We start from the raw sequence: 24294 nt of genomic DNA on the forward strand, positions 1-24294 counted from the left end.
AAACTGACAAAGTCATTGTCCTTGCTCTTACCATAGACACCACCACACAGATATCAGACCATGGCATCCTTCCTCCCTTCCCACGTGGGACCCCAGCTACCAGGGGTATTAAAAAATCACAAGGTTCGTCCCATCTCCAGCAAGACCAATTTCTGATATCCTGCACCCTGTGCGTGGGATAAGACCTCAAAAGGCTTTTTTTTTTTTTTTTTTTTTTTTTTTTTTTTTTTTTTTACACAGTAGATTGTTTAACAGACTCCATCAGGTCATCTGGTGCTACAGCGAAGATGAGCTCTGGTTGAGACACTGAATGTCGACCCATCTGGAGGCGTTCACCACTTCCTGCTGGGGCTGAAAGAACCACCTCACTCACAAAGCCCCTGGGTGCCCTAACTCAAGCAGGGAGTGGCAGTGCCCTCAGCACTGCACAGGTGGTGGAAGCAGCCCCGCCATGCATGACGCAGCCAGCACCACGGCCCTCACACAGGACCACACTTTGTCACGGGGGTTTTCAGAACTGAGACCAACAGAACAAAACGATGAGGAGCAGCAGAATGATATGTTATGTGTTTGGAAGCAGGGCAAACTAGCAGAAAAAGGATCCCTGTGAACAACGCTTCAAGCACCACATCCTGCAGAAACATTTGCTCTCCTTTGTTGTGAATAGAAGATAAGCAACACGGACCAACAGCATCAGCACTGAGCAAGCAACCTGCAGCCACATGGCAGCAACTGTGCTTGCCCATGCTTCAGAGACAACAGGAGGTGATGGCAGAATAACTAACCTGGCATTTCTAAGCAGAAACATATCACACATCAATCCAAAAGACATAGAGGACTTCAGTGGCTACCAAAAAAAAATCATGCAGCTATAGTAAAAATAGTACAGATGAGTGCAACTCCCTGTGGGTGATTCCTAGCCTAAGGCTGAAGGAAATCTTCACATCTTCTCTTACAGTAACAATACAGAGGAACTACAGTTGTAGTTGTAGAATACTGTTAATGCCCCTAAAAATGGCATTACTGTTCCAGAAAGACCCACAGAGTGATAAAATCTGACTGGGCTGAGAATCAGGGTGGAGTGCTACCTGATCAGGAAGGCAAAGTAGGGCAGAAAAGCTAGGAACAAAGACTAACTTTAAGCTAAGATCACTTTTTGACAAGACAGGAGGCTAAGCATTACTTGTAATCTCTTAAAATAACACAGATGGGGAAAAATTGTGATACAACCATGAAAAGGATGACAAGATGCTGAGGAAGGCACACACAGACTAGAGGGTAACAGTGAGAGCTGTACCCCTCAGAGCACAGAGCTCTGAATAGGAGACAATGACTTGGGTCACCTCCAACAGGGCGACAGGAGGAAGGTTATAATGGGGGACAGCACAACGTGACAGGGAGATATGGTCGGGCTGTGCAGGGGCCCTCGGGGAAGGCATAGGGAGGAAAGGAGGGAGACCCTGGCAACCCTGATATACTGAAAAGAAGGGAGAAAGGGGAAGATGCAGCTTCAGGGAGTGAGGAGGGAAGGATGCCCTTAGAGCACAAGTATCAGACAACAGGGGGTGGCACTGGGGAGCAGGAGTTCAAATCCGACTTCCATGACTCCAAGAAAATATTACAGGCAGAGAGAGCAAGGAAGGAAAGAGGCAAGACTGGGTCTTGCTGAGCCTGGACACGCCAGTCACCGTTAGGATGGAGAAGCTCCCTGTCATGCCTGAACCTGGGCACTGGGCAGAAGGTGGCCTAAGCTGGAGGGTGAAATGCAGCAGTTCCCACATGGCTTCAGAGAGGTGGTTTGGGGGTGGTACCTGCTGCGTGGCTAGGGGCAAATCCAGGAGCCCCTGGGGACAGTTAGGGGGTCGGTGGCAAGCCCTGAAGAGCACTTAGTGGGCAGCTGTGGACAGGGATCTCAGAAACAGTTTATTATGAGGACCCTTGAGCACTCAGGGATTTGCAAATCCTTGACAAGCTGACGGGGGGTGTTGTCAGCAGGGCTCCGAGGGGCGGTTTGGGGGTCACCGGCGAGTCTCTGGGGGCCGACCTGGGGGAATCGCCAGCAGGTCCCCGAGGGGCGGTCTGTGTGAGATGGTCCTCGGCAAGTCCCCGGGGGAGGCCAGAGGGAAGGGGAGGTCGCCAGCAAGTCCCTGAGGAGCAGGGTGTGGGGGGCAACGCCGGCAGCTCCCTGAAGGGGGGGCGCGAGGGGGTCCCTGGCAGGCCCCCGAGAGAGGCTTTAGGGGCTCCGGCAGCTCCCGCGGCGCAGGCCGTACCAGGCGGGAGGGGGAGGCGGCGGCGGCGCTGAGGGAGACGCGGGGCCAGAGGCGGCCGCGGCGCTGCCGGAGCCCGAGGCCCTGCCCGCGGCCCCCGCCCGCCGCACGCACCTTCTGGCGGATTTGCCCGGACGTAGAGACTTTGCGGATGAGTTTCTGCGGCGAGCCCGGCTCCTGCTCCGGCTCGCTGTCCGACGAGTCCTCCGCGGCGGCGCTGGCGGCGGCGCCCGCCCCGGCCCGGGGCTGCGCGGCTCCCGCCTCCGCCATGCTGGCCCCGCGGCCGGCGCGCCCCGCGCCCCCTGGCGGCGGCTCCCGCGGCGCAGGTGGGAGGGGCGGGGCGGGAGGGGCGGGGCTGCCCCGGCGCGGGGGGAGCGGCCTCGGCCCCCCCGCACACCGGCCCGGCCCCCCCGCACCGGGCCCCGCACACCGGCCCGGCCCCCCCCGCACCGGGCCCCGCACACCGGCCCCCGCACACCGGCCCGGCCCCCTTCGCACCGGCCCCAGCGCCCCGTGCCCCGCTGGGGCCAGGGGAAAGGTTTTTTTCAGCTCAGACCGCGTCGAAGAGGTGAGCCCCAGAGCTCAACGCTCGGCCCCGACTCTTGTGCTTCCTTCCGGCCCCCCCGTGGTTCCACTGGATTTAAGAAACGCGGTGGGTAAATGATGTAGACCCTCCTCCACCCGGGCTAGACCTGTCGCACCAGCCTCCTGTACAAAAGGGTTCTTTGCACCTGCTCCACCTCGCAGGCCGTTCCGGTCACAGACAGGCTAAAGCGGCTCCTGCTGCCAAACGACACTTTGCTTTTCAGCAGAGAAACACTCTTGCCTGGCTCAGCCTTTCCCAGCTACTTCAGCACGAAGTAACCCGGCCCCGAGGGTCTTGTTTCTCCAAGGCCCCGGTAGCTGCAGCCGCGGACAGGGCCGGGGGTTCCAGCGGGGATTTCACGAAGCTGTGCGAGACGAAAGCGCTTCTCCCCAGACCCGTCCCGCCAGCAGGCGGCTGAAGCAGGGGCCGTGCGCTTGGTAAGAGCTCAAACGGCAGCAGTTTCAGAGATGCTGCTGCTGCCAGAGCGCGTCTCCCTGCTCAGGCTGGTGGGCTTTCTATCAGTGGAGCTCGGAAATGCACAGGGTCAGGAAACTGGGTTTATCTCCTCCAGCTGTGCACACGACTGCAGGACTGACCTAGGGTAAGGTTCAACTCCAGAACCAGTAGAAAGGAAAGATTAGAGGCAAGCAGTTCCAGCTTGAGACCTCTTCTCTGTTGACTGAAGAGGAGCTGGGGCAGCCAGCAGAAAGCACTTGCTCCCTGAGCAAACATCCAGCATGGACTAAACAAAGCACTTTCCTAAGCCCAGGCAGAAGAACAGATTTAATACCCATTTCTACTCCTCCCCATTGCACAGCACTCTATACTTTGTTATACAGTCAGCTTACAAAAGTCACCACTGCAGTTGAATTTGAAGCTGTGACAGAGCTGCCTCACAAGGCTGATGTACAAAAAAAAAAAAAAAAGGGAAACAATCAGGCTTCTAAGATGGCTAGAGCCATACTTACAGGTCAGGAACACAGAAGGAAACTCCTCTGTGGAGGAAGCCATCCTCCTAAGGAAGACTGTCACGTGCTGTCCCCTCTCCTCCTTTTCCCATCTGAAAGGATTTTCATATAACCCTCCCAGCAGAGCAAACCTATATAAATGCCTCTTCAATTTCATCCGAGGTCAGACAGCTGTGACCAATGGAGCACACGCAGTCCCAGGTGGTGTTAGGTGAGAGCACTAGTGGAAATCAGCTGTGGCCTTAATTTACAGCTTCAGCATCTTAATCGAGACCAGTTTACAGAAGCAAAACAGAAGGCAGCTTTGTTTTTATCCCATCCCTACTTGTAAGCATGAGAGGCCACCTGTGAGGTTGTTTGGTTAAAGCCTTTAGACAAAAAGTAACTGTGATGGTGTCAAATAAGAGGAAACAAGCCTCTGCTCAAAAAAGAAGGCCTGTACACACAATGATTCTGCAGAAAGGCCAGAGCACAGTCCACGGTGTTCTCCCAAGTAGGCCAGTCACTGCTAAAGGCAGAGCATGGGCAGGGTGGGTTTGAGCAGCCTCTGTCCTCTGAGGCAGGATGGAACAGCAATGTGCTCTCAGCAGGTTTGCACCAGGATTCCTGCTCCCCTGGGAGAGAAACACCTCAAAAATGTCTCCATCATTCTCTTCTCTGTTAAAAGCCCATCGTTGTTATCTAAGATGTAAGTGGGAAGCTCTTAATTCCCTTTTCCAGTGCGTAGGGTGGGAAGCATAAGTTTATATTAGATAAATGTAGGCCCTGCGTTCAGACTTCCCAGGAGAATTTAAACCACAGACATTGAAAAAGCAGATTTAAAGGAAAAATGAGAAAAAGAACACATCAGTCATTTAGCATGAAAAATGTAATTAGCTGACACACATCACTTCAGCCAAAATCTGAGTGAGATTCAGGAAAGGATTAGACAATTACATGAATAATGAGGATAACCAGATCAACAAGACAGAACAAAGTTTGCAGAGCACAATCTCATTTTTTAGAGCCTCTGGCAGATGGATGTTGGAAAAGGCTCTTCAGGGCAGGCTGCCCCATAATTTCCTCCTTCATTTTGCTGCACCCTCTTCTGAAGCACAGTCGCATACAGGAAACTGGATTAAATACAGGATCAGCAGTTCTCTGGGGTTGTATAGGGAACTTTGTTAAGGGATTTATGGGCAGTGTGCATTTCTCTCATCTTTAATAATATTGCTAGAAAGCTAACATTGCATCCTGGCATTATAGCTGCATCTTGGCATTAGCTGCAAGATGTTTAATGGGACAGAAAGGGGATGTAAGCCACAGAAGGGGACAGTTCAAGCCATCAGAATATTCACTAGAGGAGTTTATGCTTCACCAAAACACAAAAGCAACTCATAGGAAATAATATCAGTTTTGTACAGTCTGAATCACCAAGGGCCACAAGCCAGCCTTCCAGACTAGGATTTGGTTCACTAGTGTTTTAAAGTCAGAGACTCTTCGACACCGAGGCAGGCTGCACCGACCATCATTTAAGCTCTCATCAGTGGTGAAAGAACCCAACCTTTATTAGGTAGCCCTGAAAGCAGAAGTCATGGCACAGCAGCCTTCCTGTCCTCTGATAGCTCGAGTGATCATCAGGTTTTGAGTTTGATACATTCTTCTAGAGCTGAAACTTTGAATAAGCAACAGGGATTAATGATTTTATGTCTGCCGGTCTCAGGGCTGATCCCTGGAAGACCATGCATGCACTGAGAACATGCAGTTTACTAGACACCTAGGTCCTAAATTTCTAACTGATGCCAGGTGACATATCTTTTCTGGCAGCTTGTTCTTTTGGTCACTCATCAGATGAGGACTTATTCTTGTCTGCATCATCAGGTGCATCTTTGAGCTTTTGACGAGCAAACTCCTCAAATACCATCTCTGCTTCCCTGAAATGAAAGAAGCACAGGTCTTTCAAAAGCATGTTAACAATTTTTTTATAGCAGCAGTCTAAAGGCATCATATAGGAGGAAGACAAGCTTGGAGCAGATTCTGCTAATGTTTCCTTTGTCTTTAGAGGGATTTGGATCACACTCTGACAGGTACTGTCTTGACTGGTGGTATCCTAACTAGTATGAAAAGCAGTTGATTGAGAAATTCAGGACACAAGCCGAGGAGTTTTTTTATCTGTACTGAACCATTCCACCTAAGAATTTTTCAGCTAGCTGAATAGTCTGCAGCCTGAATGGGTCTTTGTCTAGAACTAAAATGTGAAACCTTTCATCCTTATTCCTTCAGAACTAAAATATGGGCACATGGTCAAACCTATGGAGTTGCTGAAACTTAGAGATACAGAGCATCAGCTGCCTATAAACACATCCCTCCCTCCACCTGGAAGGCAGAATATATTTGCTTGAACTAGTTTCCTGTGGTCGGTCATTGCTGTTCAACTGAAAACAGTGACCTGTCAAGCCACAGTAATTTACTCACTTTGGAGTTAAGCTCATATGCTGTGAACCCTGTGGATTTATATACAATCTTGAGGAGTTTCCAGAGTCAATGCACAACTGCAGCTGGAGTATGAAATAGCACTAGAAGAAACTTACCCATCCTTCCCTGCAGTCATCAGCATGCAGTAAAGGAGGAAAAAAAAAGACACATCAAGTAATCAGAGCAGTGGATGATAAAACCAGCAAAAATTTATAAACTGACAAGACAAAATAGTGCAAATGGTAAGATTTGCAGCAATACAAGAATTCCAGAAAGTCTCAAGACTGAGAGAGGGAGCAAAACTTGATCTCCTGAATGGAAAATCCCTCTAGCAACGTGGCCCAGGACATCAGAAGGACTGAGAAACAATGACAGATTTTCCCATTTGTGCTTGCTCGTGGTCACAGTTGTGAGAGACATCTGTGCACACACTTCTACTCAGAGGTGACAGTGCTGGTGTGATGTGATGTCAGCCTCAACTGGTCTGTCACTGTAGTCAGCTGGTGAGAAGATAGTGTTCTTGTTAAAAAAAATGAACATATTTCAATCAAATTAAGTCAGAAAGGCCTAGGTCGTTTTTCATTAGATAGTTTATGCAATTGCAGCAACACTGATTTCATTCTGGCCTGAATATAATCCTGAGACCTTTGGCACTTGTGTTTGTTTGCTAACCACACTGTAATGGATCCTGCTTGCTAGCAGGATTCCTTGGGAGCTCTTTCAGCACAGCCTGAATTAAGCAGAAGAAACTGTATTGCAGTGATGAAACGGGGCAGGGACTTCTTTTTGTTCTCACAGCTGCTTTAGCTTTAGCAAGTAACAGTTGCTTCACTGGGTTACGTTTAATGAGTTTAGGTCAGGGAGGAAAGCACACGTAGGCCACCATTCTACAGAAGTCCTAGGATGCTTCAGTGTCTGGATAACTCACTACCTGGAGAATTCCCACCCACAACAAACACTGTAATCAAGGGCAACAAGTGGTTACCAGCACCGCTGGAAAAGGCAGCATTAACAGTGTGCCAAACGGGGCTACTCTAGCTGAAATGCCTCCAAGGATGGCGCATGTCAAGTCATGATTGTGTCTATCCAGACTCGGAAAGGATGGTTTCCTCTACTCACAGAAGCCAAGATGAAGTCTGGAGAGTCTCAGGGCATGCATGCTTTATTGAAATGGATTTAAAATGAAGTATTTAGAACTTTAAATTTTCCAACATAGAAAGCATTGTTCTCATTTAATTTTTCCTCCAATTTTCATTCTTTATTTAGTCTGCTCTCCTTCCCCTCTTTAGGTACATTCATCACTCTGGGAACAGTGACATCAGTGAGGTGGGTGACACTGAGCCATGCCAACTGCACCAAATGGGCAGAGGGGGAAAAATAGGTATTGTTTCAGCTGGTCATACACTTTACTGTCAGATAAATGCTCAGTGAATCAACACATCAGCAGTGAGGCAGTGCAGTCCTGCTTCTCCTGCACTTCAGGCCTAAGGGGATACTCCCCAGTGCGCTCCTCTACCCTCAGGCTGCTACATCAGCATGTAGCTGGTTACATGGCTACGTCAGCACCCTAGCAGGCCTATTCCACATAGTTCTCTTGCTTGTCCCATGGTATATTTACCATTATAACACTGAAACATTCACAACATGCCCTGAAAATGGGCAGACTTTTCTTTTTTTAACTGGCATGCCAGCCATTGTTTCATGGGTCGGGAAGGGAAGGGCCTGTGCTGAAGGACCAAGGAGGCTGCAGAATGTCATCATACTCTCTCTGCAGAGGGTTTTCTGTAAGCTTTTATTATGCAGCCACAGAAATTATTCCATATAAGTTGTGGGCATTTAAGTTGCGGCATATGGTAATGTTCATTATAAGAGTGCTTTTAGCTTTTTTTTGGGGGGGTGAGGGTGGAGAAGGGGGTCCCACTGTGTTATTTTTCAAGCCATTAAAGTATTTAAAATTTCAATCATTCCTGAAAGTTCCAATTCTAAATCAGGGCAGGTGGAGTTTTAATATTAAAGTGACAAAGCATTTTTGGGTTTCATTAAACCAGCCCCTTCATGCAAGTTTAACAAGGGAGCAGATTGATGACCATTTGCTGAACAACCGCCAAAACAAAGGCCAGTGTCCAAGCCCACAAAATGTAAAACATCAGGAGAAGTGCAGGAAAACCCTGGACCAAAGAACTCACGCTGAGAAAACAGCCTTGAGAAAAACCCAGCAGGAGCTTCTGGGCTAACTGCTGACTGGGAAAGGTCTTGGAAGCATGAAGAGACGCAGCCCAGTTTGAATCTATCTTTAAAAGAAACAGATCTCTATCCATTTTTGTCAACAGGCAGAAAAGACAGCCTGCCAATGCGACAGGAGCTGCTCCGCCTAAAAATAACCACCTGTGAACCACACGGGTCCAAGAACAGCTGCAAAACCAGCACACATGAAACATACAAATGCTGCCTTAGGAGAAGTCCAAGACGAGTAGGCTATAAATAAACAGGGGAAAGGAACTGCAGCAAGCTGCTCCCTTCTGGCTCCTCTGGGCACAGAAAAGGAAGAGAACCTGCAGTAGCTCTGTGCCCTGACAGACCTGCTTTGTCCTGAGCCATCAACCCTTCAGAGCTCGCTCACTGCAAAGCAACCTGCTGTGAAATAAACCACATGGCAGGTGATCACACTTGCCCCACTTTGGCCCTCAAAAAATTAGACCGTGTTCTCGAGAAGCTCAGCTCTACACTCGGATCAGCCCTGCGTGATCAACTATACTGATGCTACACGTTTTGTTTAACTTTTGCCGTAAGTCACCCTGGCTAGAGAAGGGAAAAGGATATTATCTCACTGCAAGGAATAAATCCTAACATACGGCATATTTTAATCTCACTTTAGCTTCCAACTCTGTAAGACAGTTGCTTTGACTTCTTTCCTCTCTCCCAGCTGTGTCTTAAGATGAAGTGACAGTCAAGGGAGAAAGCAGTCAAGCAGGGAGGTGCAAACTGGCTCCTACTGACTCATCAGTAAAAACAAAAGGGAATGGAAAAAGAAGATAAGGGGTGATCTCAAAATTCCCTGTGTACGCACCCCTGCCTACACCCACTGCAGAGGCTGCTGAACAAGCCAACAGAGAAAAATTCCACCTTTTGGGACCTTTGAGAGTCTAAACACTGTTGAAGCTCCATCTCTGCAATTAAGTCTTGATTCGCTTGATTCCAAACTACATGGTATTTCACTAGTGAATCACGTTATTTCTCATAGTTTATGTCTAAGGTGGTAGAATAAAAATTGTAAAAGCAGGAATTCACATTTGGAAAGAGTGATTAGGCTTGGGGCATGGAAAACTACCAGCAGATAAAGCTGGGAAGAGTTTTAGCTTAGTGGCTTTGTATGGGAGGCTGTTTTACTCCCTGTAATGGGCTCAGACACCATGTTCCAGCACAGTTTTCAAGTCAGCTATGCAGCCTTCAGAGGAATTTTCTGTTGTGTTACTGTATCTTCTTTTAAGAGACAGCATTTATTTCTCTAGTTAACCATTTGTAGTGCTTTCCCCCAGGAAAAGCTCCTGAAACTACCTGTATTTTTTTTTCCACTTGTAAGAAACTCCCAATTTACATCTGTACAAAGCACCTGAACCAGAGCTGTCTCCTGACAGCAAGCTCCTAGGAGACATGGATGTAGCAAACAGTACGTGGGCTGTGCCTGTGGTAAGAGGATGTGTTGGATGTGATCTGAGCAATATTGCAGTTCTCCATTTCCCTTGAGAAGTCTTCTGCCCACATCCTTTTGGATGTATTATGTACAAGATGCAGCAGCTGTCCTTTGAAATTCTCTTAGAAGGGAGAACTGACCAAATACCATTTATCCTCATATTACAAATGCTTCTGCCAGAATTATCTGCCTGGAGCACAGGTAATAAAAACAGGGTCAAGGCACTGTTAACACCAGAAGATGTAATATAAAAAATATATGTCATTCAAAAAATGTTGAACTATTTACAGTTGCCTAAGCCTTTGTCCAATGCCTGTTTGATGTTTTCAAGCTTTTCTCCATGTCCATGAGAGCTCCAGACCTTGCAGCCCCGAGATGCCTCCCCAGCATCTCAACTCCTGCAGGCACCAGACGGCCCCTCACCAGTCACCCTGGGGCCACTCTGCTAGCCCCTTGTCAAGCGCTTGGGCAGGAGAACTGCTGCACAAAGGCCTGTAGGAAATGTTTTGGTGTGCACAAACTACCTGAGGAGACAGAAGCCCCTTGCCAAGCAGCTCTCCCACAGAGAGTCACCCATCTGAGACCACAGTCAAGCATGCAGCAATGTCACTTTGCCCTGCAGCACGGAGGTGAAACCCACAGCACGGGCCAGCAGAAACACTTCACAGCAGCTTCTCTAAGGTGACCCTATGTTACTAGTCCTATTGGTCAACACTGAAGACCCAGTTTCCACCTCAGAGGCCATCTGGAGGCAGGGGCTGCAGGCTGCTGTGGGTGCCCTGTGTTGCTCCCATGGGGCCATAGCAGAAAGGGGGTGAGAAGGGAATAGACCTCGTGGATTTGTCCTGAAGGTGCCCCCTGGACTCACTGCACTACTCTGATGGGTGTGTAACATGCACAAAAAACCTCCTAAGAGCTTGTTCTCTGTCTGTGCCAAGAGGCCCTGATGACACAGCTCACAGCAGGGGATTTCCCAGTGAAAGTGAGTTTCCTAGTGTGCAATTCTCAAGGAGAGGTGAAGAGACATATTCTTGCCCACTCCAGCACATCCATCATTAGCGAACAGTGATTTACAACCAAAGCAACTGAGCATGGATCACCAGGCTTCCTCCTCACCCCTCACACAATAAGGACTAACATCACCCCTCTCCATTGCTTCCTAGTATAGAATGTGACATTTCTCTTGGGATAACTCCTTTCATAGCCTCCATCTTCTTCCAGCAGCCAAGTTCATAGATACAGACAGCAGCTTTAGGTAAGTGTGGGCCCAAAGGAAAAAGAAAGAGAAAAGCAGTGCAGAAGCAGCCCCGTGTTTTTGTTTGAAGCCCAGACAATTCAGTCCAAATCCAGGACAAGATGACTCATCTCTAACAGCCCCAACACAGCAAAGCTGCCATAATGTTTTGTGTTCTGTAGCTGTTTCAGAGGCTGTACAGGAGCTCCCAGATTAGTGTAAGCACCTTGCAGTCTGTGTGTTTGGAGAACAGAATCAGCCAGGGCCCAAGGGAGCAGGAGGAGAACAGAGATGCTCCAGACAGCCTGCAGTGTTGGCATCTGATCCCAAGCCTCCACATGCCTGGGGGGAAGGCAGGCACACGTCTACTTCCTTCCACTTAAAGCTCCCACATTTCCAATTATTGACTGACTCTGAAGAGACATTCCACTCTGAGACCCACTGAACGTCAAAGTCCCATCACAGACACTGTGGCCAATGCCATATCAAGGTAGTGTGGACTCTAGAAACATGACCAGCTTTATCACCTCTTAATGTGGCTTAAAAGTATTTTGTTTTTTACAGTGCTCATGTGTCTTGGGTGTTTTCAGTGGCAGACTGTTTACTATATTGGAATCTGGCTGGGAATTGCCGACAGCCTCATTGAGGACATTTTGCACAGCAGTCATGAGATTTAACTGTGCAGTGCCTCCTCAAGCCTCTGTGCTTTGAGCTGTGATTCTACAGATGAAAGACAAGAAGGGAACAACACCCATTTGCACCTTCTCCCACCTTAGCACCCCTTCTCCCTGTTATTCATAGTATCATGCATATCATAGTATTCATAGCATTCATAGAATGGTTTGGGTTGGAAGGGACCTAGAAGATCATCTAGTTCCAACCCCCCTGCATGGGCAGGGACAACTTCCCCTAGACCAGGTTGCACAAAGACCTGTCCAACCTGCCCTTGAATACTTCCAGGGAGGGGACAATGTTATTTTGTGCCTTGAGGTTGAGACAGGTATCTATAAATACACAAGACACACAGAGCAGCCCCCACCCTGGAGTCCTCTCAAGGCTTCCTGCAGAACAGGTCATGCTAAGCCTGGCCATGGTGAGACTGCACGTCAGTCTGGTAATGAAGAAAGGCAAAAACGAGGCATAACTGACCTGCTGGGTTCTTCTCCTCAGGTCTGGGGTGCATGAGACGAAATGGCAGCTCTGTGCCCACTTCACTTTCGGGAGAAGAGAGAATGCATCAGATCCACAGTGCCAGTCATGCCTGGTCCAGTCCCCTTCCCCCTCAGGCCAGCCCAAGCCCTCAGCTCCCACTTCATCCATTCTTTCATTTTTCTAATACTGATTTTCTCATCAAAACCAGTCAAACTCTGATTTCTCCACAAATATCCCAGGCATATCCACTTCAATAAACTGGGTTTAGTACGTGCTGAACGTACTTGCATGTACCTAAAACCAGAGATATTTTCGTAATTGCTTCATTTTCACAGCAGAGTGCACAGACTACTTATTTTAGTCAGATTAGGAGATAGGTTGTTTTTTGTTTGTTTTGTGTTCTTTTTTCTAGGGAGGCAGGAAAGGGAATAGGAAAGAGGGTAAAAAGACAAATTAACAACTATGACTGCATGATCTGAAAAGGAAGCCAACAATTACCTGGAAGTGAGGTCTCCCAGCATACTACAGAAGAAAACAAGGAGAAAAACACAAGCATATTTAGTGCCATTCCAGTGCTTTTACCAAATATTGTTTTATTGGTGGACTATTGAAATCACCTTTCTCATACACTCTTCTCTTCTTGCCACATAACATAACATAACATCCAAATAAACTTGTTTTTTAAAAAGGTAATTTTCATCTCATGTTCTTCCCATGGAGAAAGAGTCTGAAGTTTTGGAACTCCTGCCCAAGCCTTGGGCATGGCTCCTGTTCTGAGAGCCAAAGGACAAGGGCAACTGGAGGACCACAGGAGGAATTTCACCATGTTTTTGGTAAATAAAGGACTCATTTTTATATTAGAAAAAAAAGATGACTGAAATACAAATGTAAACTGTGACTATCACCAGAGTTATCCTTGTCCTCTTTTGCACTGTATGCTGGGAACAAGCTCACGTCGACAACATCAGCCCTTCCTAGAAAGCTGGCTCAGTACAGAACCTGAGCTACTGTATTTCTGACTCACAGACAGATGTCTCTTGCTTCTGCTCCTGGAGAACAAGAATGCCAACATAAAGGCTTCACTTCCATTCTCACACAATGAATTAGGCCTTTGAGACAAAACAATTGCAATGCAAACGAGAGGTTCATACTGCAGCCATAAAGTCATGTGGTAGCTAGGGAAGGCAATGCAACCCCTCTGGCTCAGGACAAGTCCTTTGGATAGGCCAAGACTGATTCCAGGCAGTTTATACTTTAGAGGGAGAATCTGATATCCTAAACCATATTTTCTTTCTCTTAGGGTGGACTGTCCTCCCCTCTCCCCACTTGTCCATGAAGGTCACACACTTCCCTCCTTTAACTCCCTATAGATGGAGCAAAAAGTCTATTATTCTTACCCTGGAACAGTGAGCTTCACTTTGACCTTGTAGGAAACCAGAATCCCCATCACTGTCTTGTCTATTCCATCCTTAATGCTACCGGAGAAAACAGACATGCCAAATGTTAGGCTGCACAGTAAGAGTGACAATAACTGGCTGGAGCAAGAACGTGATGATCATCCCATTGCGCACAGCCAGGGCTCAGGGACAGCTCAGCCCTGTCCAGATCTGTGACCACCACTCTCCATGGATGAACAGGACAGGCTAAGTCATGCAGCTTAGACAGACCCATCCAGACACACATTAACAGTTGCAAACTCCTGCTAGAGCGTCTCCTCCACCCTCCCCTCTTCTTTATAACCCTCCACTAGCTGAGACCACATAAAACTCTACTCACATGGTACTAGAAGCCAAGTTGGTATCTTCATCCTTCAGCTTTCCATCCAGAGCTATTTCCCGGATCTCCCGGTTATTTGCGAGCAAGGGCAAAAGTGTCAGTGTCTTGGTGAGACTGCTGTTTGGCTGCACCTTTTCCCTGAAAATAAGCAGCAGGTGGGAGAAGGAAAGTGATACACTCTGATTTGCATTGCACACCCAACCAAGAGAATTTCAAAACAGATTACAAAGCCAATCCAAAGCGAGGGGGATTTATCTGCCCAAATTTAGTTGTCTACAATGCAGATGTCTGCATCTAAACCAGTCAGGAAAATTCCCTTTATAATCAGCAGAAAGGAACAAGCACTTGCAGGAAATTATTAATTTCACATTGAGGCAGGCTTTTAAAGTAGGTCAAACTATGCTGCAGACCTCTACATTTGGACAAAATAAGTCCTTGTTTAGAAGACCAGTTCTCAATGTCCCTGAGCTACAGAGTAAAAAACCCCGAAAAATATGGAAATGCATGGGTGTATCCAACCCTCCTCACAAAGCAAAGTTCAGTGCTGAACTGCCAATGCAGAGCAATGCAGAAGAGCAAGTGGTTCTCCACACTGTCAATAGGCTCATGGGCTTCCCAAGGCCAGAAGAACTGAAATTAAATGGTGTGAAGAAGCCTGACCTCAGGCTGCAGCATCCATGACTTCCACTCAAACAGCAGCACCTTTCAGGAAAATGTTGCATCTCTATTTAAAGGTTTCAAGCAATGGGGAGCCTTGCACAGCCCCTGCTAACTTTTCAAACACACACCATTTTCTGCAGCCTCCCCCTGGTTATCTGGAAAAAGGTGCAGGGTACCTGTTGGCTAAGAGAACAGGAGACCAGCTGCATCCAGAGAGTACAGGTGGTGTGGGGGACACACAGGGCTGTGAGGAGAGAGCAGGTAACAGCAGGACTGCAGCGAGGAGTACCTCCCAGTGCTGAGGAGGAAGGTAATTAAAAGGGTGTGAAGGAGCAAAATGGGATAAGCAGAACATTCACTCACTGTGCTTCCTCAGCAGCTACCACTTTTGTATAGTAGTCACTGGAGTACAAAACCACATTGGCAACCTGTTCCACTGAGTGAGGAAGGAGAAAGAGGACAATTAGTTGTGCATACGCAGAAGAAATAAGAGCCACCCACCCTGAGCCTCAGGAATGGACTTGATGAGAACAGCAGGAAATCCCCTCCATTGACAGCTTGAAGGGATCAGTCAGCCTGACCTGGAGAGAGAGAGAGACCAACAGCACACAAGTGACCAAAGACTATCTTCCCAGAAAGATATCCAGCCTTGATTTGAAGGGGACAAAAAGGCGATAACCCACCGTTTCCCCTGGAAGACTGCTCTTGCCATTATAAAGATCTCCCTCTTCTTCTCTAAGTGTGTCCAACTTTTATCCCTGTGTGTATCTATAGCCCACACATTTGCATTCAGGAGACACCACCATAAAGCAGACTGGACACCAAACAGCAGTCAAGAGCCTGTGATAATAAATGGCTTATATTCTCCAATCAAGCACCAAAAAACCACAGGGTAAGTCTGACTGAGACACAGATGAGTGTTTCACTTGATGAACAGCAGACAGCAACAGACAGTGGAGGGACCAGTTCCTGATTTGCCCCACACTGCCTGCTTAAGCAATTACAAGTGCTAGATCCTGGCTCTCTCTCAGCCCTCCCACCATCCAGTCTTCCAGCCCCCAAAGAATCCCAAGCAGCAGTAGAACATACCCTGGACTTTGACCTTCTTCACCGTTTTGTCTGTGCTGTTGTTGATGGTGATAGTCACTGGGATGGGCTCACCATGGTAGTACACCTAGAAGGGACATGATGCTCAGTAATCCAGCCAGGAGGCTCCTCCTGAGCCCTAAACCCCTCTAGTCCCCCCAGATTAAACCTCCTCACAGGCCTGATGAAGCAAGATGCCCCTTCCCCTCCTTCAATATCTCCTTTAGCTTCAGCTGCCTCTTGTAAGGGGACTCAGCCTGGCCTGACAGCAGCCAGGGGCAGAAGGTACACCTGAGCCCTTGAGTGCTGGGTGAAGCCAGCCTCAGCTGAGACCATCTGAGTAACACACCAAGCTATTGGCATGACCACAGCCCCAGGGCAAACTCCTCACCTCTTTACTGAGGCAAGCTTTCAAGTGTAATGGCTTGTTGGACATGAAGAACTGCCAGGTGCTCTCAGCGCAAGGTTGGGGTCCTGAAGTTTCGGGAGCATATTGCACCTTGCGGATCAGCAAACGTGCAGAGTCCCTGGGAAAGAGAAGAGAACAACATGGTGTCACCTCATGCTTGGTGGAGGAAGGAGCTCTGCATTCACATGTGTTTACACCCAAGAAGTCCACTGACAAGTGGGTCCAAGCTCAACAATCAACCCAGGTGTGTTACCCAACCAGCAACACACCCTTTAGGAAGGACAAAGCTGAAGACAGACACACGTTCTGTTACCTCTTACGAATTCTCTCTTCCAGGTTCTCTGTTGAGAAAGCTTTTACTTCAAAGTCCACCCCACAGCTCTGCCAGAGAGGAAGAAGACAGCTGTGAAACCAGTGTTGGAAGCCAAGAACATCTGCAGATGTTTAAATATCTTTCTGGACCTCAGAAACCGGCAGATTCCTGCCGGCTGCCAGTTCTTCTGACCTCCTACCATTGTAGTAGAGATCCCTGCCAACTGGTGTGGCAGCAGCCACCTGTTCCATGCTGCTTTTGAGAGATGAGGCTTAATTCCCAGCCTTTGATGGATGACATCCCTACTCCTACCTGGCTTTTGGTGAGAGCAGTGGGTTAGAGGCCACATCTTGCTACAGGTTATGAGAGTGAGCAGCCTGCAAGGCTCCATCTTGGCTTTCTGAACTGGATTTCTGAACGACTTTGTCCTGCCAGCACCTTGACTTAAGCTCAACCTTCTTGCTTCCTAATATCTAGGGGCCAAGGCCAGGCTGCCCTTTGTTTTAATAGCTTCATAGTGCCCTGGGACATCTCTGAGTCCCAGGTAACTTTCTGTGGAGAAGGTGAGCATTTTTGCTAGAAATGCAGTTCCTTGGCAAAACCACAGCTTTTCCTTTGGGCACTAGATTCTACAACCTGCATCCCACCTTGCACAGTGGTTACTCTAGCTCAGCTGTTCAGAGAAGTGTCCAGTGAAGAATAAAAGGCATATTTTAGACCCAAACCAAAGCAATAGTGTCAGAAACCTTTCAGAACATCTCATTATCTGGTGGTTTTGTTTTGCTTACACATGTGTGAGCCAGCCCTCCTCTGCATTTGTCTTAATTCAGAAGTAGGTCTTAACACATGCTGTTTATAGCAATCTATGAGGTTTTAGGCATTTGGTCTCCTTTTCTCTCACACAGCCTGACAGCTACAATTGTATGATGTGCAGTCAACCCACAAATCATGTGGTACTGATGGAAACTACAGTCGCTGCAGGTTTAATGGTCTTGCTATTTGACTACATTCTCTTTCTTATTCTGAGGACTCAAGTTCCAAGGCTGTGACATGCCCTTGTATCTCTGAAATCAGGCTCCTGCCACTTGTGGTATAGCTCAGCAAACACCAGTATCACCCTGCTCTGCTCTCAAGGTAGCCAAATAAATTCACATGACTTTTTCCATTTGACTTTCCTCAACCATGATAAGCACCAGTGTCCCACTGGTCTCACCTTATCAACATCACGAGGTCCAGGCTGCAGAGAGACTGAACAGGGCAGGTAATCTGGAAACTGTGGGAGGAAGAAGAGAAAAAAACAACTCCAAAACAATATTACAAAGATTTCCAACTCTGTGATACTCTAAGTGACATGTTGCTCACAACAAGTACAAAGCAATCCTGAAGACAACCGGTCACTCGCTGTAATGTGGTAACTCCTGGAAGTTCTGGCTAAGATAAGGGCCTTGATATACTGGGCCTTAGACTTGCCTTGTATGGATAAGTCCCTCTCTTCCAAACATACTTCAATGGCCAAGGAGCTGGGGGGGAAAGGCAGGGGAAGAGAGAAAATAAAAACCAAGCCCAGGCACATGAAGCTCCTGGTCCAAAAATCAAGCAGAGCCCTAGAGACACCAGTTAGAGTAGGAGCTGGAAGATCTGGCTCCTCATCCAAGATAATGAATACAGCTCCCAGCAGTGCTACTCACTGTCCACCTGGGCTGGAAGCTTGAACAAAGCATCTGTGTCAGAAACACAACTACGGCCATGCAGAGCAGGCAGCCAGCAGCCAGTGTCCATCCATGTCTGGGCAGGGCAACAGCTCCAGACATCAGGTGGGAAAGGCTGCAGGGCACCTGATGGAGACGGAGCCCTGACACTCATTAGACTCCAGCAGCATGAAGATCACTAGATTGCATTGGAGTGGTTAGAACAACAGGTACCAACCCACTTAGTAGAATCCTTCAAAGGCTTCTTTGTCCTCCCCCTCTACTCTGCCCTAGTGAGACCACATCTGGAGTGCTGTGTCCAGTTCTGGGCTCCCCAGTTCCAGAGGGATAGGGAGATGCTGGAACGAGTCCAATGGAGGCTGATGGAGGGACTGGAACATGTGTCATATGAAGAAAGGCTGAGAGAGCTGGGGCTGTTTAGTCTGGAGAAGTCTGAGAGGGGACCTTATTAATGTCTATAAACATCTGCAGGGTGGGTGTCAGGAATGGGCCAGTCTCTGTTCAGTGGTTCATGTGATAGGACGAGTGGCAATGGATTAAAACTCGAGCCCACGAAGTTCCACCTCAACATAAGGAAGAACTTTTTTCCTGTAATGGTTACAGAGCCCTGGGATAGGCTGCTCAGAGAGGTTGTGGAGCCTCTTTCTCTGGAGACTTTCAAGACCTATCTGGACATGTTGCTGTGTGATCTGCCTCAGGTGTTCCTGCTCTGGCAGGGGGGTTGGACTTGATGATCTTCAGAGGTCCCTTCCAACCCCAGTGATTCTATGATTCTAGGATCTCAGAGCATGTGATTTTCAAACCTGGATTTTCCAAGGGAGCACTAAGGCAGATGTGTCACTGACAGGACTGGAAGCATATCCTGTCAGAACTGGGATTTGGCAATCAGCTGCTCTTTGTTGACAACATCTGGTAAAGAGTTTTTCATCTGCTTGTTTGATTTTTAAAGAGAAAGGACTTGGCACTTTGTGAGCCCTGGGGCAATGGTACAAAGTGTTCCAGCTGCTCAGGAATGGGGAAGCTAAGGATACGTGGGACTGCTGCTGACATAAAGCCACTGCATGATTCCTTGCCTGTTCAAGGAAGCACTTTTCACTTGCAGTTGGGCTCTTTGGGCACTTCATCACTTAGGATGGTAAGGAAAAAAAAAAAAGTTACATTGCCTGTCACTCAAAACTGGAACTCTGCATGACAGGAATTCACCATTAATCCCTGTCTTCAGTCCACCACCGGGTCTCAGCAGCCTGGTAATAATAGTATCACAGTATCACTCTGGTTGGAAAGACCTTCAAGATCATCGAGTCCAACCACTACCCTAACTCTGCCACATCCACCACTAAACCCTGTCCCCTGGTACCACATCTCTCTTCTTAGATGTCTCCAGGGATGGTGGCTCAACCACCTCCTCGGACAGCCTGGATCACCAAGTCCAGCTCCTTCCCCAGAACAGGACACTCCAAAGATCACTCCATGGGAGGCAAGGAGAAGAGGGTCAGAGGCTCTTATGAGGTCCGTACCGTAAAGAAGAAGGGATAAGCATTTTTCCCCAGCTTCTTTAACAGAGATTCCTGCAAGTGGGAGAGTGACTCTGGCTTGTCAGCAGGTGGGTACACTTGGACCCTAGAGAAAAACAGGTCCCTTCGGAAGGTGAGACCAATCACATCGATGTCCTCCTGGCCATACCGGAACGCACAGGTCAGGGACACGTACACTGGAAAGAAGCACAGGACAGGTGAAGCCTGCAGCAGGATAAGAGTGCAGCCAGAGTGGGAGATGAAAGCCTCCTGCACTATGGAGTCAGGGAAACCCATTTCAACACTGCTGTCTTGCCTGGAGAGTAATTGTAAGAGAATTACATTTGTATCCTTAAAACAATGAAAAAGGTTCTATCTCAGCATCTCACTGAGCAGAGGACTAACAATCTCTGAAACAGATGCTGTGGAAAAGCTCAAACCTTTTTTCTCCTTGATAAGTGAAGGATCCACCAAAACAACACCATCTGAAAGAAAGGAAAAAATAAAAGGAATGATAGAGGATAATGAGAGTTGAGAGGGCAGGAAGGGCAGCCTGTATCCTTGTGGACTTACCTACAGGTTCCACATTCCCTGCGTTGTCAACAAAGTCCCGCTTTCCCAGGTAGATGGTCAGCTGTAGGGAGAAGATGACCATGAACTACAAAGTGTTGAGGTTGTGTGGTTGTGTGTTGGTGGGGAGACATCCAGCAGAGAGCTATAAATCTTGTAGAGATCAGAACAATTCCATTTTAAATGGATTTTTTTTCCCCCCAGCAAACATACAATCCCCACCAGACTCACCAGGATTATTCAAATGCTTCAGGACATCAGAACTGAAGGCCTGATGTAGACCAGCTCCCAAAAGTACAACATAAATACTTGTGCATGGGACAAAGGACTATAGATTTAAAGACTTTTGGTGCCATCAGGTTGGAAAGACAATGAATCAGCTTTGTTTTAAACAGTTAGCAGCAGGAGCACAACCAAGGAGGAGAAAAAGGCAAGTTGCCTTTCTCTTGTATTATAATAGATAAGCATCTTCCCCTGTGAACCTTGTTTGTCATCTCCTCAAACTTAGTGCTAAATACAGTTCATGGTCCTTCTTCTGAAAAAAAATGGAGACACGAAAGACCTTTCTAATAAGTCTCCATTCAGACTACAAGTAAAACTCATACCTACATAAACCCATTATTACGGTACTTACAGCTTTGTCACGGGTGCTTTTTCTGAAGATAACTTGTTTATCTGAACTAGCATCCTTCCCACTTGTCTTTTGAGACTCAGGGCAACTCATGGTCCAAGATGGGTGTATGACTGTGGGGAAATGAAGCAAAGGTCCTGGGAAAGATGTCAGAAAAAAAATAAGTGGATGACATAAAAGTGGAATTATACTTGGTGGGTAAAGCTCTCTACTCCCATGTGTAATTTACCAAAGATTATTTCAATAGATACTCAAATGCAGCACAGGAGGTGTATTTCCTCATTTTAGCAGTTCCTCATTAAAAAAAAAAACACAAACAAACATATATTTTAAAAACAGCTCTTCAGAAACTTCACAGAAGACCAAGAACTCTTTTAAATTCCTAATTAAAAAAAAATAGTTGACTAACAGAAAAAAATCTGGAGGGGAAGGGATAGCTTGGCCTTTGCAGAGAGGTTTGGAGAGAGTAACATTGTGAAGAAATCTGTGAGAGTACAGATGAAGGTAACATGAGCTGCACAAGGCACTTTGATTTTCAAAAGGTACCTCAGGATTTGTCATCAGAGGCTCTAAATTGTTATAAGAAGGAAGATCATCTCACTCAATAATGGGATAAAACATAGGGATGGGGGGGTTTTGGCTACTTTCAAGGCTTGGATTTCTTAGGGTCATTTTGTTTGTTGTTTTGGTTTTTTTACCATTCTAAGTGTACAACAGTGCAGTGTCATCTGTCCTGGGACATTTGCTACTGAGCATATAATCCTTGAATGAAGCAGAAGCAGCCTAGGCAAGGAGTGAACAGCTGCCCACAGGCACAAGGCTGTTCTGGGCTCCCCAGAATAAAGCTATTCAGTTGGAAGAGTGTTTCATGATGCAGACTGGATAGGTGATAAACACCCTGTATTCTGTGATTGTCAGTGAAGAGTACTGCACTCAAAGAAAATCCAGCTGTAGTCTGGTGCTCACAGGTACACTTGCTACCACTTAGGAAAAATGGCTTGACATAAGCAGAGTAGTTATGAGGAAATAAATCAAGACCACAGAAAATGGCATTGATACCACTCTAGAACCCTTCTCATACTCATGTCTTGGATCCAACATGCTCAGTCTAAGACCTGGAAAGGTGGTATGTTTTGCTAAGGAGTTAGAGCAAACCCAAAATCAGACCTCATCTGCCCTGCTGTACTTTCCTAAATCAGAACCAAATCCAACCCATTCCTTGCAAGGTATCATTGAACTCAAAACCCAAAGGACCTTAAGAACAGAACACTCCAGCCCAGAGAGGTAACAAGTATAACCAGGGGTAGGGAACAGTGTGTACCCAAGGAAAAAAACACGGAAAAAAAAGATGGAATTTGATTATTCAGGGGAAATAAAAAAAGGACACAAGATATCCAGAGAGATGTCCAGAAAACACGAGTGGTACAAAGTGGAGAGAGGTTAGTTTTTCACTTTGTCTTAAGTCAGAAAACAGCAGCATCCAATTAAGGGACCAGGCAGCAAATTGAAAATAAAGTGCAGCATTTCCCCTGTGGCATGAGACTCCAGAGTACAGCGTGTTGCTGAAGAAGGCTCTGGGAATCACCAACATGAATCCATTCCCAGGATTGGATGCATTGAGAGGGAAAAGGCTTTTGGCAGATGTTGGACAAGATGCTTCAGGCACAACCATGAGCATGTAAGACTCTGAAGCTGAGAAGCAGCATCAGGAAAGGTCAGTGCCACATGTTCCCTGTTCTGACACTTCTCCCTGGGGGACCTGTGCAATGAGCACACTGTGTCAGACAGATTGCTGCTCCAGCAGTGTGCCACCAGCCTGGCTTCCATTCCATTCCATTCCATTCCATTCCATTCCATTCCATTCCATTCCATTCCACTCCACTCCACTCCATTCCTTGCTTTCCCTTTTTAAAACTCTTTAAGAGCAGAAACAGTTTCTAGAGCCTACTTGGACACAACAGACTGTAGAAAAAGGAAATCTATTCTTTCTAGCTTGCTAAGAAGGGAAGTAAGGTAAGGATTAGAGACCGACCTTCATGTGTTCAAGCATTTGTATCCTTATGAACTGCAGGTAGGTTTCCCAAGTCCAGAGCAGCATTTGCTGCTGAACAGACACCCTGCTTGGGCTGTAGACCCAAATAAACAAGCCAGAAAACAACATCAAATACCTTGTGATCAAAAGCCACAGGAGCTGCCACAGGACGAAGATGTGAACTCCTAAGACACTGAAGAAAGATGAGTTCTCCACGCAGCTGTGTCCTGTGCTCCTTCACACCTCCCGGAGGGAATCACTGACTTCTTAGCAAACAAGGACGACAATTTGTAGGGGATTTGAGAGCACGTCTCTGGTTGCGCCCATCCAGGATTTCAAGAATTAACCCCCTTCAAGAAGAAATATTGTACCTAGGCTAAGATTCAACTGGAAAGTGGTTAAGTCAGCAACACAGAGCATTACGTAAGGAAGCTCAGATGGTCAATGAAAAGGTCTACAATGTCATACTCACACGCTCTGTAAGGACTACAGACTTACATCAAATGGGATGGTCACCGAAAGCAGCTTTATTCTAAATCTCTTTCTCTTGTGTTCTCCTTCCTAGGGCTGCAAGCCATCCAGCCTGATAAGAAGCTGAAGAGACATAAGCCATTTATGTAAAAGGGAGTTTATAAAAGACCAAAGCAAGTCTCTGTAATTACCTTCCATTACAAAGGACCACCAAACATTGAGAGCCATGCAACTGTTCTCAAAAGCACTAAGCAGTTTTTATTGCTCCACCAACACCCCATGGGCATGCTGAGGCCAATGCTGCTAGCAAGTACACCTCTATTCCTTAATAGGAGGCAAGACACACCACCAAGATGTGAGACATGAGCAGGTATTTCAATCAGTTTAGTTTCTCTGTCCATGAATGTGCCAATAATAGCTTTCCCCCCCTCCCCCTAGTTAATTTGGTCTTGATACTATACACGGTATGTGTAATTGTTGGCTTGCAAGCTGCACAAACAGCTGTAGCCTCCCGGAGGGGCTGCATCTGTCTGATTATTGTCTGTCCCTTCTAACCTCTCCACTTGTGAGCCTGAACAGCACCCTCTATTTCAGGCAGTCCTGCAGCCACTAACCAAGCTTGCTTTTTGCAAACAATCACTAACATTTGCCTGAAGACAATGGCCTGGGTACACAAATTATTAAAAAAAAAAAAAGAAAAAAAGAAAAAAAAGAAGGCAGAAACAGTGTTCCTCAGCTCTTTCAGTGTCTTCCAAATGCCAGCAACATTTT

The 24294-nt window shown here is 47.1% G+C and overlaps 2 protein-coding genes across 6 annotated transcripts in view; both read right to left on the reverse strand.

The window, feature by feature from the left end:
* The window catches only part of DGKD (diacylglycerol kinase delta), a 57735-nt gene extending 55201 nt beyond the window's left edge, over positions 1-2534 (reverse strand). The window contains exon 1 of the mRNA XM_051625864.1: positions 2382-2534. The gene's annotated coding sequence lies outside the window, so the exon portion shown is untranslated. The remainder of the gene's footprint in view (positions 1-2381) is intronic.
* A 2137-nt stretch (positions 2535-4671) lies between these two features.
* SAG (S-antigen visual arrestin) lies at positions 4672-23641 on the reverse strand. Of its 5 annotated transcripts, XM_051625886.1 has the most exons (17): positions 23551-23641; positions 23189-23402; positions 21024-21157; positions 20393-20453; positions 20260-20304; positions 19823-20016; positions 17810-17869; positions 16597-16664; positions 16266-16401; positions 15878-15962; positions 15152-15224; positions 14129-14266; positions 13750-13827; positions 12851-12874; positions 12350-12414; positions 6392-6401; positions 5563-5734 (listed from the first exon to the last, which is right to left on the reverse strand). In XM_051625886.1, exons 3-17 carry the CDS (start codon positions 21111-21113, stop codon positions 5641-5643), a joined length of 1221 nt encoding a protein of 406 aa, XP_051481846.1. In that variant the 5' UTR covers positions 21114-21157; positions 23189-23402; positions 23551-23641; the 3' UTR covers positions 5563-5640. The 5 variants fall into 5 exon arrangements, with proteins under 5 accessions (XP_051481843.1, XP_051481842.1, XP_051481844.1 ...); XM_051625883.1 differs by lacking the exon at positions 6392-6401 and having other exon boundaries at positions 4672-5734; positions 21024-21133; XM_051625882.1 differs by lacking the exon at positions 6392-6401 and having other exon boundaries at positions 4672-5734.
* Between the last annotated feature and the right edge of the window lie 653 nt (positions 23642-24294).

Source organism: Apus apus, chromosome 8 (genome assembly GCF_020740795.1).
Source record: "Apus apus isolate bApuApu2 chromosome 8, bApuApu2.pri.cur, whole genome shotgun sequence".
Classification (NCBI taxonomy): Eukaryota; Metazoa; Chordata; class Aves; order Apodiformes; family Apodidae; genus Apus; species Apus apus.

Excerpts from the sequence above, each read along its gene's own strand:
- SAG (XM_051625883.1), bottom strand. The coding sequence starts at position 21,113 with ATGAGTTGCCCTGAGTCTCAAAAGACAAGTGGGAAGGATGCTAGTTCA. Across the intron at positions 16,402-16,596 it reads GAAGAGAGAATTCGTAAGAG|GGACTCTGCACGTTTGCTGA; the intron begins GTAACAGAACGT and ends TCTCTTTCCCAG. Across the intron at positions 15,963-16,265 it reads AAGCTTGCCTCAGTAAAGAG|GTGTACTACCATGGTGAGCC; the intron begins GTGAGGAGTTTG and ends TGTCCCTTCTAG.